General features: G+C 57.7%; 1 protein-coding gene across 3 annotated transcripts in view; it reads left to right on the top strand.

The window, feature by feature from the left end:
* The first annotated feature begins 648 nt into the window (after positions 1-648).
* Positions 649-20544, top strand: part of LRRC75A (leucine rich repeat containing 75A) — a 37486-nt gene continuing 17590 nt past the window's right edge. Inside the window, exon 1 of one of the 3 annotated variants that reach the window (XM_074342110.1) lies at positions 649-1076. In XM_074342110.1, the coding sequence (XP_074198211.1) occupies positions 825-1076 (252 nt within the window). In that variant the 5' untranslated portion in view covers positions 649-824. The remainder of the gene's footprint in view (positions 1077-20544) is intronic. The other 2 variants (XM_074342109.1, XM_074342111.1) reach the window with 2 other exon arrangements.

Genomic DNA, 20544 nt, shown 5'->3' with positions numbered 1-20544 from the left:
CGGACTCTCCCTAAAAGGACACGCACATAACACACAACCTTGCACCTGGTTTCTGGTTCAGGCACCACCACCCGCCCCCACTGGCCCAGTCTCAAAGCAGTGTCAATCACTGTCAGCCCGGAGACTGGCTAAAAATGCAGATCCCCAGGCCCCACCGCGGAGACTCATTCAGTGGGCCTGGGACGAGGCGTTCTTCGTTCTCAGCCAGCCCTCAGACGACTTGGGTGCTGATGCTGAGCGGCGCCCACTTGGAGAAACCCTACTCGGGAGCTGAGACCCCACCGTCCCCACCGTCCCCACCGTCCCCACCGCCTCCATGCCCCAAACTTTCGCCACGTCGCCCAGCACACCGGCCGCCTCCCCTCCCCTGCCCGAGGCCTCACCCGCGCGCGGTCGCGGAAGCATCTGGGGAACCCGGTGGGGACCGAGAGGGAGGCCCCCTCCCGGGAGGCGCAGCGCGGCGGCCGGCAGGGGGCGCGGCGCCGGGACCAGGCCGGGAGGGGGTGCCGGGCAGCTCGGGCCCGAGCGGAGGGGCGGGGCGGGAAAGAGGGAGGGACTCGGGGCCGGGGAGGCGCTCGGCGGCAGAGCCGGGGGCGGGGCGGGGCCGGCGGGCGGGCGGCGAACGCCGGGGGAGCGCGCCCAGGGAGCGCGGAGGAGGAGCGCGGGGAGCGCGGCCGCCGCCGCCCGCCCGCCCGCCCGCGCGCAACAGTTACCCCAAAGTTGCCGCCCGGGAGGCGCGCGCGCCGGGCGGCCGAGGGGCGGGCGGCGGCGGGGACGCGGCGCAGCGGCCGGGCGCGGAGAGCGCGGGCGGCGGCGGCGGCGGCATGGGCACCCGGCAGACCAAGGGCAGCGTGGCGGAGAGAGCCAGCCCCGGCGCGGCGCCCGGCCCCCGCCGCGAGCGGCCCGACTTCTGGGCGTCGCTGCTGCTGCGCGCGGGGGACAAGGCGGGGCGCGCGGGCGCCGGCGCGGGGCTGCCCCCCTACCACCGGCGCGTCGGCATGGTCCAGGAGCTGCTGCGGATGGTGCGCCAGGGCCGGCGGGAGGAGGCGGGGACGCTGCTGCAGCACCTGCGCCAGGTGAGCGCGGGGAGGGGGCGCGGAGCCGCCCCGCCCCTTCCCCAGGAGGCCCCAGAGCGCCGAGAGGCACCGCCCGGGCCCCCTCTCGCGAGGATGGAGCCGGTCTGGCCGCAGGTGCCTTGGCTCTGCCTCTGAATTTCAGGCCTCGGGGCAGGGCGGAGGAAAGCTGGTCGAGTGAGGCCCGGCTGAGGGGGACCTGTTGGAATAATGTCCCCGCTTATCTCCTTCGCAAGCAGAGAAGGAGGCTGGTCCCAGGGACGGCTGGTGGGAGGGGATGCCTGGCCTGGGCCAGAGCACTTTTCTTCCTCTCTACCCACTGGCAGTCACCCCTTGTCAAGGGTCCTCAAGGGATGCGCAGTTGTCAGCTTCCCCAGGGGGAGACCAAGGGCACAGCCCTGGCGCTGGTGAGATGCCAGTCCTCAGGGCGTTTGCCCACCCGGAAGGCGTCCTAGATGGGAGGCATCCTGGAAGGCGATTCAGGTGGGAGAGAGGATTTTCTCTCCCCTGACTAACTTTGACAGGTGCTCAGCTAGGAGCCCCTGCGGAACAGTGGAGAGAGGAGAGAGGGGAGCTGGATTGGTTTCCTGTGTGACAGTCTGGCTGCAGGGACTTCAGGAGCCTGCCTGAACTCTGCACTCAGCCTGTTCCAGTCCTGCTGGTTAGGGACTGACTTTGCAGATCTGGGTGGTTCCCTCTGCTTGGGGCTGCTCTGGAGCCAACACTGTCATCCACCTCTCTTTGGCTTGTTTTCCTTCCTCCTTTCTCTTGAGGGAGGGAGTGGCCTGCTTAGTGGATTTTGGGAAGAGGGAGACAGGGTTGCACCTCCTGCATCACCAAACAGGCTTTTTTGGCCAGGCTTTGGGGGGTAGCTCAGTCCAAGCCCCATGTTCTTGCAAGACTGACCTTGTTAGTGGTGGAGTGCACAGGGGGTGGGGAGGAGGTCTCTTGGGTGGTCTTTCTGAAGTTTTCGCATCACTGAGGAAAGAGGCTGTAGGAGAGCCTTCCTGGTACGGGCTTCCAGGATCTAGTCAGACCCACATCCCTTCTGGATTCCGCAGCAAACTCCCCAACCCCATGTGTAGCTGGCGTGCTGTTACCCTGGGGTGTGTGTTCCCAAGGTGTGTGCTGCTCAGGGAGAGGAAAGCAGGGACGTGGGGACTTTGGAAGCATGGGGTTCTGCTCTTGCCTCCACTTTCCTGAACAATATCTAGAAGGCTGCCTGAGATGCTGCTGGATCCCCAGGTGCCTTCTCTGAGCAGCAGCATCAGAGAGGGGTGACATCACGCACCGCACAACTTTAATGGTGTGGTTTTCTTTGTCTTTCAAAAATTGGAAACCAGTGTATGGCCTCTATGGAAACTCTTGCTTTCAAACAGAATAATGGATTTTCCAGACCATCATATCCATTTGTACTCCCAGCAGTGAGAAGGTTTTTCTGATCATATGCTGTTCCCCTGCACTGGGGTGGGTGTTCTGGAGGATTCAGGAGTGTGGAGGGGCCAATGGTGGGGGTTGAGACAGGCCCTTCTTGAAGGGTAAAAGAGCGAAGGGCAGCTGGTACTCCTCAGGGCTGGTGGCATGGGGCCCGCAGGATGAGGCAGACCCTCTGGGCTAAGTGTGCTTCCACATGCTGGGGAAGCTGTTTCTCCCTGGCTTTTGGAAAATAGATACATCCCTGTGTCCCCTACAGGGTCCCCAAGGCAGGGAGCATTTCCTGAGAAATGGTGTCTTGTTGGTGCCCTGACACCTTTTTCGTGTCAGGACTGCAGGGGCTGATGGGGGCCAGTGGGGTTCACCAGGCTTCTCCTTTTCTGTGAAAGTAGCAGAATAATTTACCCTCCCACTCTTGGCGTGCCCTGGCTCTCTTGACCTCTGGGTGAGGTCTGTGGGCCTCTCTAGAGCCAGTGATGGGCCTGCCCAAGGCGCCTGGAGAGCTGCCCCGAGTTCCCTGGAACTTGCAGATCAGAGCCCATCCAGGAAGTGGACGTGGGCCCTGGGCAGCTTGGGAGGGGAGCACGAGGTGTCCAAATGTCCGGGAGAAACTGAGAGGTGGTTTTCTAGGACCCTGAGGCTGTTTGCAGGAATATCTAGCTGCATCTGTGCTGTGCACTGAAGTGGCTCTTTCCCCCAAATCGTATTTTCCTTTCCAGTTTCCTCCTCGCGTCTGGAGGTGGTGATGCTCAGAAAGGGAATGAGCAGTCACCGAGAGACATGAAAACACCCAGGGCCTCACGGGGGGTCGGACCAGTAACACAGTAGGCAAAGAGGGGGCATACGCAGAGTTCAGGGGCTCAGTCCTGCTGGGATGCTGTCCAGGCCTCTCAGGGCGCAGAGTAGGCAGCAGTGAACAGAAACACGCCAGGATCAGGGCAGTCGGGGCAGTCACGGCCGTCCCTGCGTGGCAGCACTTTCTCTTGCGTTTGCTAATGTGTGTGGCTGCCGGGTTTGTGTTTGCCTGGAGCTCCGGGGCGGAGGGGGCTGGAGATCCCCGTCCCTGTGGTTCTCCCCACCCTGGAGTCCAGGAACTTTTCGTGGTTCTGAAGGAACTCTAGACTCTTCCCAGACTAATACACCAACGCAAACAATCTTGTAAGAACTCCGGAGGGTTTGCAGATCCCGAGGTCAGAATATGCCCCACTCGGGGACTTCCCCTTCCCCCACCATGGGACCTGCTACAGGCTCAGGATGTGGAAACAGGGACCCTGGGACCACGTGGGGCAGTTCATGTTGGGCTGAAGGGTTGTTGCTGCTTCTGAATCTTAAGATTTGGGGGGGTCCCCCCGGTTGGAGGCTCTCCAGCCTGCCCATGCTTGTCTTTTGCTGGAGAGGGACCAGGAGGCCTCCTTGACGTTGACGGTGCTGGGCGGTGCCAGGCGTGTAGGCAGGGCGCCAGGAAGCTGGCAGCGGCCTGGAAGGAGCGGAGAGCAGCCCCCTTCCCTTTAGGGCCACGTCATCTCAAGAGGAGCCTGGAGCCAAAGGTCAGCTCAGGCAGCTTGCCTTCCAGTCCTCGGTCTGCTTTGACCTTGGACCCAGCTGATAGGCTCTGAGTTGTGTTTCCTCCTGTCAGGAGGGTATCTGAGGTACTGAACAGAGCAAACGCTACTAAGTGTGTGAAATTGCATTGGCTCTGCCAACTGAGACTGGTTCTCACGGCAACAGCAGTAAGAAACAGGAGACTCTGCTTGGGGTGGGGCCAGGCTGCAGGCAGGGTCTTGTACCCTTTTCTTAGGCCAGGCCCAGGATGTTTTGGATTCTATCTGCTGTCCAGGGCTCAGTCCAGGTCAGAAGCTCCCTGCAGGTTGAGAAGCAGTGTGGGCCAGTGCTCATGGGGATAAAGCCACAGCTGGCTTGTGGACAGAAGAGGCCGCTGCTCTCCCTTTCCCTGGGCCCCTCTGGCAGGCCTTACCCTTCCCCAGATGTTGCTCCCTAAGTCCTGGGCTCACACTTGCCATCCTCGGAGCCCTAGGGAAGAAGCAGCCTTGGTAACAGACAGAGGGCGAGTGCCAGGCTACGTGGAAGGCGGGGTGTCGTCTCTTCAGCCCAGCAGTTTCTCTGAGTTCCTGAATCCTGGGCTGGGTTGTCGGCTAGCTTCATGGAGCAGCAATAAGGGATCGGTGTCCTCGGGGTACCCCAGGCTGAAGTGGCCTGCCGCCTCCTGCTTTCCCATGGAGTAGGTCTGATGGGTTGGTTTACTGCCACTCGGTATGGCGCAGCCTTATGGGGCAGAGGTGTCCCAGTAGTAGCCCTATGGTGTGGCTCAGTCCATGTGGCCAGGGTAGCTGGCCTGGCCTCACTCTCCACCTGGGATCATGAGCCACTCCAGCAATGCAAGAAAGAACCTCAGGAACCTAGGGTGACTGGCTTCCCGTGGTGGGGGTGGGGTGGGGGCAGTGCTGGATAAGGGACAAGCACTTGGAGGCTCCTTGGGGATCTGGAAGATGAGCAGGTATTTCCTTCCTGGAGACAGAAAGACGAGCAAGGGGTTACCTTTTTTCTTCGACACCCCACCCACCCCCAGCCAAGAAGATCTCTTAGGTGAGCAGGTTGGAAGGCCACCAGACAAAGAGCAGGGAGTCCCCCACCGGGATGCATCTCCTCATCTTCATGGAGGGCTCCTTGCCTTCCAAGGCCACCCTCGTGGGCCGTGTCAGCCCCGGACTCTGACCAGTTGCCGGTTAGGCCCGGCTACACCGATGTTCATTTTGTTTGTCAGACTAAGTCACATGCTTCCTGAGGGTGGAGACCCCACCACCACTTTTGTCCCTGGTGGGGTACTCACACCCGCAGGCTGTGACATGCTTGAGTGAGTGTGTGTGCCGGGGACACACCGTCTCGGTGTGTCCTCAGCAAGCCCTTGGATCTGGGGCTGTGCATCTGGGGGCTTTATTTACCAGACCTGCTCGTACAGTTGAGATCTGAGTTTGCTTTCATTTGGTTGGATTCCTGGGAGCCATGTCCACAGGGCTTGGCTGTTCCTGGCAGCCGGCCAGGCGGTGGTGTTCTTGGAGAGAGGAGTGGCGTGGTGCCCGGCTGCCGTGGGCACGGCGGGGATCCCATGCGGCAGGTGCAGTCTGGGGCCTCTGCTGAGGTGACAGGAAGGGAGTGGAGCCTGACGGGGGAGCCTGGCCTCCACGGCCCTCATTCGCCACTTGTGCTGAATCATGTTCGTTCCCTGCGCAGAGAGAGCCCTTCCTCTTTAAACTCTGCTGCTCTCTGCCTGGGCTGGGCGCAGGCATTTCCAGGGATGCAGATGCAGAAGGAATCATGTACCACAGCCTGCGCTGCTGGTTTCCAGGGCCCAGGACAGGCTGCCTCCGTATGGCCGGGCCTGGGGCTGAGCCAGCTGCCCCGACTTTGGGTCTGGGGGGAGAGGGGTGGGGCCTTCTTCTGGAACAAATGCCCACTTCCTCAGAGATGACCAGAAACCCTCTCTCATCAAAGCTCCTGAAACACCCTGGGCCCCAGCATGGACCCCCATCCCCAGCCGCCATGGTAACCTCCCACTGAAGGCATTGGTGCCCCTCCTCCCACTCCCCTAAAGTCATTTCATTCCCAAGTGCACTTTTCTTGAGCAGAGGCCATAGACCATGTACTGGGCACAGGAAGTCCTGGTCGAATGGATTTTAAACTTCTCCTCAGGGACACTTTCCCCCGGCCACTGCCCCGGTGTCCTTGCTCAGGAGCCAGCGGGCTCTGGCTCAGACGTCTCGAGCTGTCTTTCCAGTAACTGGAGGAGTCAGTACCCTCCTCACTCTCAGAGTTCCAGCCACTCTGCCTGCACCGCACGCACCCTGCACACATCCTGCAGGTGGGAGCCACCAGCAGGAGGGTTACCCAGGTGGTTAGGGTTTTTCTCTGGCTTCCCCATCAGGGTGCTCAAGGGGTGGGGCCAACATCTGAGAAGATCCCCTCCCCAAAGTGGGGGTCTCAGCCAGCCATTTGCCCCCCTTTCCCACCAAGAGCAGCACCATGGGTGACCTATGAAGAAAATGACACACATTCCCCAGTGCTCCATTCCCTGGTCCCCACTGGCTGCATAACATCCACTCTTGTGGATGTGAAACTTGGGGAGGGGGTGTGTGCCCAGTTGTCCAGAACAGCAGGCTCCATCGCTGTCACTAAAAGAGCCCGCTGTTCTAATGAGAACGGTGACCTTGGCACGCGAGCAGGGGCGGGGCCCTTGCAGTGCTTGCCCGAGCAGGGCCCACGTGGCTCTCTGGGAGCACATCCCAGCCTTCTTTTCTTTTTTTTTTTTTAACTTCTATTAGCTCAAACTCCTGGCTGCTGCAGCCATATGGAGGAGATCTGCCGACGGCTGCTGCTCCAGGGATGTGGCATTTTGATGTTTCTAACTTAATCTTAACCAGGATAGACACAGAGTGGAGAATGTCAGTGCACTTGCCTGCAGGGGCCTCCCGTGGGGCCAGTGGTCCGTGCCCACCTCCGGGGCTGCCCCTGCCCCGCTCTGCCCTCGCATCCTTGCCAGTCTTTCTGCCTCTCTTGCCTCCCTTCCCCGGCTTCACTTTGTGTCCCCGTGTTTCTCTGTGTCTCTCCCTTTCCCTGGGTAAGAAGCAGACTTTTCGTCTCTCTTAGTCTACCGGATTCTGCTTAGCTTCCCTCTGCAGCCCCCACCCCCCAGCCTCCACGGCAGGAAGGTGGCCCTGGGGCCGTGAGAACTGGAAGCAGTTGAGGGGGTGGTGTCGAGGAAAGGGTCTTGCTCGTTTCTCATGGTTGAGCTGGCGCCGCGGGCAGGAGGACAGGCGGTGGACACACCCCTCCCACCAGTGTGCTGCTTCCCGGTCCTTCAAGCATTTTCTCCTGTTTATTTTGCTCCTTAAATAGTCTTGTGTGGTTGGCAGGGTATTGCTTAAAGTAAAAAAACAGTGGGTTTTCTTTCTGAATATTGTGAAGGCTGGGAAGTGTATAATCATTGCAGGAAAACGAGAAAATACAGATGAGCAAAAATAAGGCCTGGAGATGATTCATCTGTTCCACACCGAGGGCCCTTCTTCCTGGCACTATTCTAGGCACCCAGACAGGAGAATCAGTAGTAAGAATCGTTCCGAGCACGTGGAGGGATCGGGAGGGTCCCAAAGGCCAGCTCTCGTGCAGGTGCTTAGCGGGGCTCTGTGGTGGTGGCAGTGGCGACCTTCGCTGGGAACCGGGGCCCCTGGTTCTGGTCCCAGCTCAGACCCTAGCCTGCCAGCCCTTTCCTTTCTCTGGCCTCAGTATCCCTACCAACAAAATGAAGGGCTGAGATGACCACTGAGGTTCCTGCCACCACACAGGTTCCAGGGGCTTCAGGGACAGACCCACTCATTCCCACATGAGCCAGATTCACAGTCGTGCTCTGCTGTCACTCCCTTCCCCCAGCTTGTGCTAGCCAAGACTCGAGGAGGCTCCTGGAGGGAAGCAGACCCCTGGCGCTGAACCCCCCACCGGCACAAACGTATCCTCCCTCAGGGCTCCCCAGTGGACCAGGCGCTGGGCTGGGAGCTGCAGGTGCAGCCCCCCCACTTCCTAGTTGAGGTTTTGTCTCACTTGCCATGACCAGCCCCTCCCAGCGGCCCCGGTGCTCAGGCCTGTCCCTCTCTTGTCCATGCAGCCTTCCCATGCCCTCGGCCCAGCTGGCTTTCTCTGGGCCCCCCGCCCCTGTCCACAGCTGCTCTCCCCACAGAGCCACCACCTGCAGCCACAGCTGCCCCAGAACACCCCCCGCCACTGCGGGATACCAGGCAAGGGGCAGGGCCCAAGGGGAGACTGAAAGCCCCCCCTACTCGAGTACGCCTCCCACCTGCAAGGAGCGGGACTCGGCCTGGGAAGGCGGCGGCCTGTGACCCTCACCCCAGGCCCTGCTGCCCTTAGTTCTGTCCGAGCAGTCACTGCTTCCCGGCACAAACAAGGACAGGAGTGGATTGAGATTTGCTCCCATGGTGCTGTGGGGAGGCAGGGCCAGGAGAGCCCACCCCACCCTGGACTTGGACCTGCCCGGCCCAGCACACCTGGCAGCCCCACCCCCTCCTCCCTGCTGTCCCCTGGCCCAGCCCCCTGGCACCCACCTCTGCCTCATCTGAGACCCAGTGAGCTGTGGTGCAGAACGTGGAGGTGGGGGAGTGGGGGACAGGAGCTACAGGTGCTGCTGTGGAGGGAGGCAGCTGGGTGGTTGTTCAGGCCCCAGAGGAGTCCCAGCTGGGAACAGAGCCTGTCTTTCCAGTTGTTACTCCTGGTGAATGGGCAGACTGGCTGGCCCCCTTGCCCTAGTGCCCATCCCTGTCACTCAGACGCAGGGCCAGGGCAGCCATTCCTCCCTTCCTCTGCTGAATGTCAGGCCGCCCAGCCCCGCCTGTCCAGACGGTGATGACACCCGCTGGCTCTGGCCCCACCACCCTCAGATACCTGCTCCCCCGTCTGTCCCTGGGGGTGTCCTCCTTCCTTGCACCTGCCAGGGCCCAGGTGTTGCACAGTCAAGGCCTGATGTCCGATACAAACTCGGCATGACGTGTTTGCTGAGACTGGCTTGTAATCTCTTGCTTGAGTCTCCTAATGCCCTTCCTGTGGGGCTGTCACCTCCTCGGTGGTACATGAGTGAGCAAGAGAGAGAAAGGGCTCCGGAGGAGGAGGCGTGGGATGGGCTTTGGGCCCACCTGGTACCAGGTGCTGGGCCCGTCCTCTGGCCTTTTAATGGGCTTCTTGTCCATCTGACACACTGTGGTCCCCTGGCAATGGTTCTGGGGCCTGAGCACACAGCATGGGCAGGGCTGGTGTTTGAATGTCCTTAGAGGTCCAAGGGGTCTGAATCTGTCCCTTCCGCCTCCCTGGAGAAATTAGAAGGAGGAAAAGGGGCGCCCAAGATCCTTTGGTGAGAGGCCTGCTGTAGTCAGAGCTGGCATGTTCTGTGGAGGCACAGACAGGCCCAGAGAGGGGTCGGGGCTTGCACAGGGTCACGCAGGACTGGGACCAGTCCCTGCCTCCCGAGGCCCTGTCCCACCCAGTGGTCCCTGGAGAAGTGCTGGAAGTGAGGCCTGGGTCTGTCGCAGTGAGTAACCGGGTGTTCCTGAGCATCTAGGGTTGGGGCGGGATGAAGGACGGGCCCCAGGGCCTGCACGTGCAGGGGAGCCTGGCTGCCCCTCCGCTGTCCAGTGAGATGGGGCGGGGCAGACCAAGGGAGGGGGCGGAGGGGGGGCCTCTTCCCCCCAGCACATGCTCTAACTGGCACTTTTTCAACAGATTGTCTTTTAAAGTAAGATACTGGGACAGTGGTGGCCGAGATGAGCTAATGTTGGAGGCAGTAGAGAGCGGAACCGCAGCCTGAAGAGGAGGTGGTCCCAGTAAGGGGTGTGTTTCCTGAGCTTGCTGCCCCCACAGTAGAACTTGGCCACACCCCTGCTCCCAGCTCCCCAGGGAAACCCAGGACTTTAGAGGTGTTGGTGAGTCCAGGTGACCCAAGGACGCCTTATCACCTGTTTCCTTCAATGAGATATAAGGCAGCTCCTAGCCCATGCAGTGCCTTTCTGAGAAGTAGAAGACACCTGTCACGTTGTCAGAGATGAAGTCAAGGCTCCGTGAGTACGCCCAGACACCCTTATGCAGTGCACACCCTGCACAGCTGTACTTGGCAGTTTTGGTGAAGATGCACAGAAATTTCGTCTTTCTCAGCTGTAGCCAGTCAGGAGGCTCACTCCTTCCATCCGCCCCTCAGGCATGGCCTCCCCAGATCTAAGGCAGGGAGCAGTGAAATGCCCCTGAGCTGGATGCTTGCCCTCTTCCTCCCAAAGCAGAGAGCTGATGCGATTGGCTCCTTCTTCTAGAAGGTTCCAGCTCAACACTCCTGCTTCTTAAAGTGCGTCAGACAGAATCAAAGACACCCTGAGTGAGTCTAGAGTGAGGCCCAGTGGAGAGCACCAGGCAACAGGCAGGGACGTCAGGCAGTCCTTCCTTGCTGGGCTTCAGCACCCCCTGTCCCCCACAACGTCCTGGGGACCCAGGAATTCCCCCCCCCCCAGCTTCCCAGACTGTTGACATCCCGCCTTTCCCTGTTCTGGGGGAAACAAGGCCTGGATGCTTCCCACCCGCTGTAAATAACCACCGTTTCTCCAGCCAAAATAATTCCCTTCAATTTAGTTTTTCCTAGAATGAGCCAGTCTTCTGAACTTCTTACTGTTCTCAACAGCAGGTCTACATTTTCCACTTTCTTCTGGAGTTGTAGAGTTTCAGGGTAAAAACTCCCATGGGGTTTCCAAACAGCTGCCAGCCCAGATTCCATCAGGAGCGGAAGGTTCTTGGATGTGGAAACTCAGACACGGGTTCCGGATTACCTGCTCCAAGAATCCCGTCTCTCCAGAAATTGTCTGCTGGTTGAGAACTGGCCAGGTCGGGCAGGGGGAGAACAGTAGAGATGTTCTTGGTGTGACAGATCTCAGGGAGAGGCTGATCTGTGAGTGAGGGCCCAGAAGAGGGCACGCAACAGGGAATGGGGCTCGGGGAGGTGAAGGAGCAGGCCTGGAAAGGAGAAGGGGGCATTGGGATGGAATTAGAGAAACAGTTTGGAAAACTGGCGGGAGTTGGCCTGGAAACCCAAAGGAGCAGGAGCAGCTGGTTGGGAACAGAACAGATGTGCTGCACCTGGGCTGTGCTCCTGAGGGAAGACGACCACTGAGGCAATCCTGTGGGCAGAACCCAGGGACCCTGGGATGGAGAGGCAGGAGGCTCTGGGCCTTCGTCAAGCCTGTGGCTTTAGTCCTTTCCCTTCACCCACCTCCACCTCCACCATCCCAGGATCCCTCGAGGCTGTGGACAAACTCAGTGACCTCCCAGAAGCCTGGCACAGGCCCCTGCCACCCCAAGGACACTGCCCTCGCCCCTTTTTTGCAGCCTTTGAGGGTCACGATTCCTTCTTGGTGCTGCTGCTTGTGGCCCCTGGTTCTTGCGTCTTTGGGGCAGTGAGACCCCGAGGAGGAACAGGGCCTTAAGATGGATAAGAGTCTGCCTGGCTGGGGCCCCTGCCAGGAAGCCCTTGGGGAGGGCATCTGGGCTTCCTTCTTGGGCCCGCTCCTGCCTTCCCCACTGCCAGGAGAAAAGGCCTTGGGAAATCAGCCAGCTGGAGTGCAGGCGGGGCCTCGCCCACTGCCACAGGGGACCCCTTCCTCCTCCCTCTGCACCTCTTCCCCCTGCTGTTGGGTGTGAGCTGGATGTGAGCTGGACTCCTTGGCCCACATGACTCATTTCTGCTCACCCGGATTCTTGGAGGCTGTGACTGGGCCTTGCCTCTGACCTAGAGATTTAAAGTGCTAAAGACCCTTAGTTTGTGGGGGCTGTTGATTTTATTTGCCATCTAGATGAGGCCGTGGTACCAGTTTTTGGTCAAATATGAGTATAGATGTCACTGTATAGTTATTTTTAGATGAGATTAACATTAAATTAGTTGACCTTGAGTAAAGCAGAGGATCTTCCATATTGTGGGTGGGCCTCATCCAATCAGTTGAAGACCTTGAGAGAAAAGACTGGAAGGAATTCTGCCTCCAGGCTGCCTGCCTGCAGTCTGGAGGCTGCAGCGTCAGCTTTTCTTGGGGTCCCCAGCCTGCCGTATAGATTTCACACTTGCCAGAGCCCACAGTCCCATGATCCCTGTTCCTTACCTCTCTCTGTCTTTCTCACATGCACGCCTTGTCGGTTCTTCTTCTCCAGAGAACCCTGACTATTACACTTGTCCTCCAAGGGCTGGTGGCTGGGGGAAATGGAGTAAGAAACTCCCAGGTCTGGTGCCCTCTAGTCCTCAGCTCCTCACTCTAAGAAATGGGCTGTTCCTGCGAAGTCTGTCCGATTTGGAAGGTGGGTTTTTGGGGAGCTGGAAGGAGCCTTTATGTCATTCCTCCACCTCTTTGTTGTCACCTATATTTCCTTCCACAACGGAATACCACCTTTCATTTAAATTGAACAGCACTGACCACAGAGAGAGACAGAGGGGCTTAAATGCACTGACCGGAAGGCGTCAGCAGGAGAGCCAGATGATTTCCCAAGCACAGGACTGGGGGGCGCAGGACAGATGGCAGAGTGCTGACCGTTCCTGGCCTGTAGGAGCCGGCGGACCTCCAGGACTCGCTGGCCCCAGCCTTTCTGCAGAATCCCAGCCCCACAGGATGCTCTGCAGCGGGGAGGGGCTGGAAAGTAAGCTTGGGAAGCAGTGCGAATGCCACCACCCTTTCAGAGTCAGAGAGCCCTGTAAGTCGCCACAGGCCCGGCTGGAGAAGGGCAGTGCTGTTTGCTGACCCTTGCGTTCCAGGCCCCCGGGGCCCGGGGCCCCTTCTGCTGCCCTCTCCTGCTTTCGGCTCACTTTCTGGGAAGAAAGGGCTGCAGCCATGATCACTGGTAGGTGAGGTTGCTGCTGTGTGCGGGGGCCACGTGCCCCGGCCACACGGTGTCCTGGGGGCTATCTCAAGCCTGGGGGTCCCCTGCCCCTGCTCTGACCAGAGTCTGTGTGGACCTGTGACCCCGGGGAGCGGACCAAACCCTCCTCAGGCCTGCTGTGTCTCCAGCTGATTTGATGTTTTTCTGAAGAGAAAGCGCCCTTTTGTTATTTATTTGTTGCCACTACTGTTTCTTGGATTTTAATTAGATTACACTTGGCAATGGTCAGACATCTATTTCCAGAGGCCTATTTTGTGCAGAGGGTGTCATTTTTAAAGACTTCAAAGTTAAAACACAAACAATACACAGCCGCGAAGCCTGGCGGGGAGGGTGGACCTGCGAGGCACTAGTCACAGTTCAGGAGGGCCGCTGGCCAGGGCGCCTGCCTTCCAACCCTGCAGGGCTGGTGGCCACAGGAGAGCAGGAGTCTCCAGCACCCCCTGGGGGACAGCAGCCCTGTGATGGGACCAGAGAACTGTCCTCGCCTGCGAGCTGGGCGGGCAAGGGCAGTGGCGGCCAGAGGCCTGTGGGGGCCTCTCCAGCAGTGCTGGTGGTGTGGGTCCTCCATTGGCCCCCTGGGCCTGCAGGGGCGACACGAGCCAGCCGTCCTCAGTGGGCAGTGCCCACCCTGGACCCAGTGGAGCAGCCTCGCCGGCAAGCAGGCTACCACTGGCGGGGCCTCTTTCAGGGAAAGGCCGGGGCGGCAGCTGCTTTTATGACTTTATCAAATTTGCTTTGATGTTTGGTGTTTCCAAAGTCTGAGTGTGTGTGAGCCTCAGGCTCCCGACTTCAGTGCCTCCTTCCCCTAGGACAGGTGCTGTGGGACCCCCGGAGGGAGAGCTGCCCTCGCAGACCTCAGCTGCATTATCGTGGCCCTGGGAGGTTTATGATGTCCTTGGGGCATGGTTGTGCACACACAACACACACACACACATATACCCATATATGTACATACACACAGACACACCCCACACATATACACACATTCACATATACACACACACCTACACATACACACACCACACACACAGTAATTATGGGTGCTTGTTTTTTCTCAGCTACTATTCAATATATTGAACTGAAAATTTTAAAGCCTACTGTTTCCCTGAGATTCTAAGTTTAACCTACAAATGCCAGTATTCTGTTTATGAACCTAGTAGATTTAAATGATCACATTGATGTGTAGGGGTCTTAAAACTTCGTTAACTAAATTTCTTTAGATAACTTAGTGATTTTACAAAATTTAATGTATCCAGTTTTCTCAAGTTTATAAATAGCCATCCTAAAAAGCAGGACTTTCCCAAGTCCCCAAACAGTTCTTAAAATGTAACAAATTAAACTTATAAATAGGATGGATATTAAGTTCTCTTAAATGTTTCAAAGCTGTCACAAACTTGGCCAAACCCTCCTTCAGCGTTCAGCTTAAATCCATAAGCCTGAAGTCAGGGCTCAATTACCTGTTCTGAACTGGGGTTGCCAGCCCCGTGTGTTAGGGACGCTAACTTCCCCAATTCCCTAAAATGTTACAAATGTGCGCGATGCCAGAGCTGCACATGCCTCTGTTATCTGCACTGCTCCAGGGTCTCCTGGAGAGTTCAGTCCCTTCTGGGTTAAGGACACAGTCAGAGGGAGCAGATGAGGCTGGGTGGGGCTGCTCAGGCCTGAGCAGGCCAAGTACCACGTCCAGTGGGTGGTCTCAGCCTCCCCCGGGTTCCTCTTTTTCCAGGTCCCAGTTCCCCGCACCCCCCCACCAACAGTTCCTCCTCCTCCTCCTCCTCCAACTCCCCACCCACGAGGCTTCTCCCTGAGTTAGATTCTGTCTCTTGCTGATTCTTTCAGAGCTGCTCCCTGTTCTTCTGTCCTCAGGGCCCCACCTCTTCAGCAGTTTGGCCGTGTCCTCTTGGATGGTGCACACCCCACGCCCTTGGCTCCAGGACCTTGCATTCAAGGCCTTGCTAATGACGAGAACCCTGTGGAGCCAGAGGACGATTCCTCAGTGGCTCCCTCCCTCCAGCTGCAGAAACCCTGCTGCAGCCTTGCTGAGTGACCCCTCTGCTGCGCGCATACTTCCATGTCTGTGAACTCACCGCTTTTTTTTTTTAAATTGTGGTATAGATGGCATAAAACTTACCACTGTAACCCCTTTAGGGTGCACAGTGCAGTGGCATTAAGCACAGTCACATTACTGTGCAACCTTCGCCACCATCCATCTCCAGAACTCTTCATTTTCCCAAACTGAATCTCTGTTCCCATCACTCACTCCCCATCCTCCTCCCGCAGCCCCTGGTGACCTCCCTCCTACGCTCCGTCTCTGTGAGTTGGACTCATCTAGGAACCTCCTAGAAGTGAGATCATGCAGGCTTAGTCCTTCTGTGCTGGAGCAGCGTCAGGATTCCCCTCACCACGTGTGTTTAAATGTTCTTTCTTTGAGCTGGGAGCCATCTTAGGACACATGGTCCTGCAGGACTAGCCCACCAGCCCCACCTCTGGGAGCAAACAGCAGAGGAGAGCATGTGGGGGATACACGCACCCAGACACCCAGAGAGGCCCCGGGGCTGGTGGGAACAGCCAGCAGATTCTGCCGGGAGGGGGCGCAGCCCACTGGTGTGTCCCCTGGGGGAAATGCCACCTCTGTTTCCATCCAGTGTATTAGTTTCCTGGGGCTGCCGTAACAAATGACCCCCCGCTTGGTGCCCTCCCACAGCAGGCGTGTATTCCCTCCCAGTTCTGGAGACCAGGAGTCTGCAGTCAGCAGGCACCCCCCCACACACCCCAGGCTGCCCGGAGGCTCCCTTCCTCTCCGGCTGCTGCGTCACTCCAGGCTCCGCCTCCGTCCTCCTGTCTCCTCCACCTCTGCGTCTGTGTCTTATGAGGACACCTGTCACTGGATTTATCCCACATGGGTGACCCAGAATGATCTTGTGTTGAAATCCTTAACTTACCACACTTGCAAAGACCCTTTTTCCAAACAAGGTAACTAACATATTCCTCGTCGGGGAACCAGGAGGCTAGGAATGTGGACTGGTCTTCTGGGCAGGGCATCCATCGCTGTGTGGCACACCTGCCACAGGCACCCCCCGGCTCCCATGCACTTTCAAGACTCTGCCCACCTGCCTTAGAGGCCCTTGTCTTCATAAAGCAAGCCGCGGCCTGGAGTCTGCACCAGGCCCTTTCTCTCCCCGATCCTCTGGCTTCTGTCCCTGCTGCATTTCCCTAAAGCAATTCCCTTCCCTCCCCTGGGAATCCCCAGGAGCAGCCAGAATGTTGTGGGGGAGGGGACACAGTTCGGTCACCCACCCAGTGCTCCAGGCTGTGTCCCTCCCGCAGAGCAGCTCTGATGTTCCAGAGCCAGGAGGAGACCAGGCTCCTGCCCTGCTCCCTGCTTGCCCTCTGGACTAATTACTCTCCCCAGGAGGACGGACGGGGTTTGATCACAACCTCATTAGCAGCCCTTGCGCTCAGGAGGGGCGGGGGCGCTCCAGTGGGCTCTGCGTTGAGCCGTCTGCCTTTGCTGGTTAATATGCGGAGCTCGCTGCCTGTCTCCTTCCCTGGGCTCTGTTGCAGGAGCTGCGGCATCATGCCTGGAGGAGAGAGATCGACACAAGCTCGCTTCCCGCGGGGCCTCCCTCTGGCAACGGGTTTAAAACCTCAAGCTTGAAAGGGGAGGGGGTGGTTATGGTTTAAAATAGCGTATGCCTGGCAGCCTCCTGTGTGGCTTCCCCCAGCTCCCCCCTAAAATACCTAAGAAGACACACTAGAAAAAGATGACAGATCCTGAAAACAAAGACAGGTGGGCAGCCCCGGAGGAACCTCCTCTGGCTCTAAGACAGATGGCGCCCCCGGCTCCCCTCCGGAAGCCGAGCCCTCCCAGCCCCTTTCTCTGCAGGCTGGGGAGTCAGGCCACTGCCCCTTTCCCACCAGAATGACGATTCTGGGGCGGAAAGAGTGCCGCTGAACCCTCCCCTCCATGCATCTCTCTGCTTGCATTCCAAGAAAGTCACCCTCAGAAGCCACCTCCACCAGGCAGGCGGGAGATAGGGGAACTGGAGAGGCGTGGCCGCGGGGAGGTCCAGCCTGGCCACGGCTGAGTGACAGGGAAGAAGGTCCTGGGATACAGACACCATTGTTGGAGCATTGGAGACCCAGACCCACCCAGGTGGGCGAAGATGTCCCTTCCCAAGGGCAGGGTCACATTAGCTCAGTGTCTGGGGTGGGGCCTCCATGCGGGGCTCCTTACAAACCAAAGTCTGAAGGGGTGGACTCAGCTGTGAGACACGGTCAAGATTCCAGTCAAAACTCTAAGGTGTGGGTGGGGTTTTCACCCGAGCTGGGTGTCCTACAATTCAGCTCAATTCTGACACTCTCTACCCAGAGATAGAGTTAGACCCCTCGGGTTAAGAGCTCAGTCCCGCAAGACTGCCCCCTACTTCAGGCTGATCACAAGCCCAGGCTGTCACCACGCTTCTGACCGCCAGCTGTAGATCTGAGGTTCCACGGCCCTCGCCTTCGGTTGGGTTAATTTACTAGAGCAGCTCACAGAGCTCAGGGAAGCGTTTTACTCACCGGATCACCGGTTGATTATAAAAGGGTGTAATTCAGGAACAGCCAGATGGGAGAGAGACGCAGTGGAGGTGTGGGGAGAGGACACGGGGCTTCCATGCCCTCGCCAGTGCCCCACTCTCCACGTCTCCACATGGTCACCAACACAGAAGCTCTCTGAACCCCACATTTTGGAGATTTTACAGAGGCTCCCTTACGTCCGCATGACTGAGATTACATTGTTGGCTGTTGGTGATTGATTCGTTCTTCAGCCCTCTCCCCTCCCCAGAGGTCAGGGGTTGGGACTGAAAGTTCCAGCCTCTAATCACGTGGTTCTTTCTCCAGGCGACTAGCCCCCATCCTTCCGTGACCAAGGGGCTTTCCAAAAGTCACCTCATTGACAAGAAAGTCTGAAAAGTCACCTCCTAACAAAAGACACCTTTGTCTCTCTCTCATCAGTTAGGAAATTCCGAGGGTTTTAGGAGATCTGTGCCAGAATCGGGACAGAGGCCAAATATATATTTCTTATTACAGATCACAGCATCACACTAGCAGATGAGAGGCGGGGTTCTCACTAGACCGCTCCTCCTTCAAGAGCAAGCAAGTAGGGGGAGAAGCCTGTGCAAAAGGTAAACGCTGTGGAGGCTGGACCCTGACCTCTGAAATGATTTATGGCAGGGTCTAGGAGAAACGAACTTGGTGGGAAAAGAACAAAATGCCACAAAAAGAGGCCAAGCTGAGACGAGAAAAGAGAAGAAAGAAAAAAAAAAAAAAAAAACAGGGTGAGATGAAAGGGGAGATTAATAAGCAGAATTAAAATTGCAGGAATACGAACCTAGAGCCGGCACGGTCCTTCCTGGAGGCAGTGAGAGTGGGGTTGACACAGCAGAACGTGCCATCAGTGGCGGGAGGGCACACTTGAGATCCTCCATGGGAGTGTGTTGTGGGAAGGACAGGAAAAGAGATACATTCACAAGACACTGAGAGCCACCATCCCCAGTCCTGATGAAGACACCGGCTGTAAAAGGTCCTGTTGGCAGATGGAAATACCCCAACTCTGAAGATAAATTCAAAGAAAACGCTCACAACTAGACACACAGTGTTAGAAGTTTTTAATAACGAGGTGTGACAGACTGAAAACACGTGTTCAGATGCACATGCCCACTTCTTCCACCCTCCTGTCTCAGGAAGGTGTCTGTGTGTGCCTGCCTGGATCTCAGGACTTTTGTTTTTAATTGTTCCACATCACGTAAGATTGACCATCTTAACCATTTTTACAGGTCAGTGGTGTTAAGCATGTTCACATTGTTGTACAACCATCACCACCATCCGTCTCCACAGCGCTTTTCATCTTTCAAAACTGAGACTCAATCCCTATTAAACAACGACCCCAGGCTCTCCCCCGCGAAGCCCCTGGAACCGCTGTCCTGCTGTCCATGTGAATCTGCCTCCTCTGGGCACCTCCCGAGTGGACCATCCTTTTGTGACCGGTTCATTTCTCTTAGTGTCATGTCCTCACGGTTCACCCACAATATAGCATAATGTCAGGTTTTATTCCTTTTTGTGTCTGAATAATATCTCGCCGTATACATGTACCGCATTTCGTTTATCCACGCATCTGGAGAGCCTGATGGACACGGCTTGTTTCCACCGATGTGTTCACCGTTGTGAATGATACTGCTGTGAACATAGGTGTAGGAGCATCTGAGTCCCTGCTTTCAATTATTTGGGTATGCACCCAGAAGTAGGATTGCTGGGTCATATGGTAATTTTATTTTTAATTTTTTGAGAACGCGCCGGAGTGTTCTCCGCAGCGGCTGCACCATTTTACATTCCTACCAGCAGCGCACAAGGGCTCCAGCTGCCGCACGTCCTCGCCAACGCTTGCCGTTCTCTGCTTGGGGTGGGGTGGGGGAGGGGTGATCTAAGCGCTGGGTCAGCCGGAGAAGTTAATTTGATTTGTTTTAGGAAGGGAGGGGCTGGGTGCTGAGAGGTTGGAGATGGGAAATGAGGGACAGTTGGGGTCATGGGAGAGATACAAGGAAGGGGTGTTAGGAGTTTAGGGGGTGTCCCGAAGGGATGCCCTTTGGTGACCTTGGGAGATTGTAAAGATGATGAGTGCCCTTCGGGCTGCCCCTTGTGTTGCACTGATGTGCCCGGGGAAGGGGATGGTGGGTTGGGACTGCCCCGTAGGGGCAGCCGCAGGTTAGTGGGAAAGACAATCCTGTGGACATCTGGGCAGAAAAAGCAACTAAGGACACAAAAACTCAGGTGGCCTCAGAGTCGTCTGCCATGCTGAACTCCAGGGGGCTGCTGGTGTTTTGAGGGGAGTCTCTCCCTGGCCAGGTTGCTTTCAGGTGCGACGTTAACATAACGGGTTTTTCAGGTAGGCTAGGCCTCAGAAAGTAACCAGTTGTTCTGGGTGTGGAGCTCCAGCAGCACAGTCACGATCCGGGTCCAGGAGCAGCTGCAGGGGAGGACGGAGCAGTGGCCCCGAGCACCGGCTCAGTCCCTGCGACCTGCAGATCTGTGTCCAAACCTGAATGCAAAAGGCCAGATTTTACCATCGGCAGAGTAGCTTTCACATTAAAACAAACAAAAACAAGCAAAAAGCACGCAAACTAAAACAGTAAGAGTAGTAATTAGCTCTAAAATCCCCAATTATACCCACAAAGACCAAGAAAGGGAGGAGCTGGCAGGCAGGCAGGGGTCACAGTTCCCCGGTGGCCCCCCAGCCCAGCTGCTGCCTAGGCCCTAGGTTGTCCGCTCGGGTGTGGCCCTGGGCCCCGGGCCCCCACAGCACCAGCTCACTGGTCCAGGGCCGGCCTCTGGGACTGATCTTGCTTCTGCCCCCAGACGCCAGGCAGGAGCTGTGGGCGCCGGCTGGGCTTCCCTCTCTCGGAGCCCTGCCCCGGCACCCCCACCAAAACCACACCCGCAGCAACAGGGAGCCTCACTGAGGGTTGGCGCAAAGGGCGAGAGACCAGAGACCCGGCTGTGTGTCGAGCAGGACACAAAGGGGCAA

The sequence above is a fragment of the Camelus bactrianus genome, chromosome 16, assembly GCF_048773025.1.
Source record: "Camelus bactrianus isolate YW-2024 breed Bactrian camel chromosome 16, ASM4877302v1, whole genome shotgun sequence".
In the NCBI taxonomy this organism is placed as follows: Eukaryota; Metazoa; Chordata; class Mammalia; order Artiodactyla; family Camelidae; genus Camelus; species Camelus bactrianus.
The sequence above is the reverse complement of the archived record's forward strand: the minus strand, read 5'-3'. Positions and strand labels throughout refer to the sequence as shown.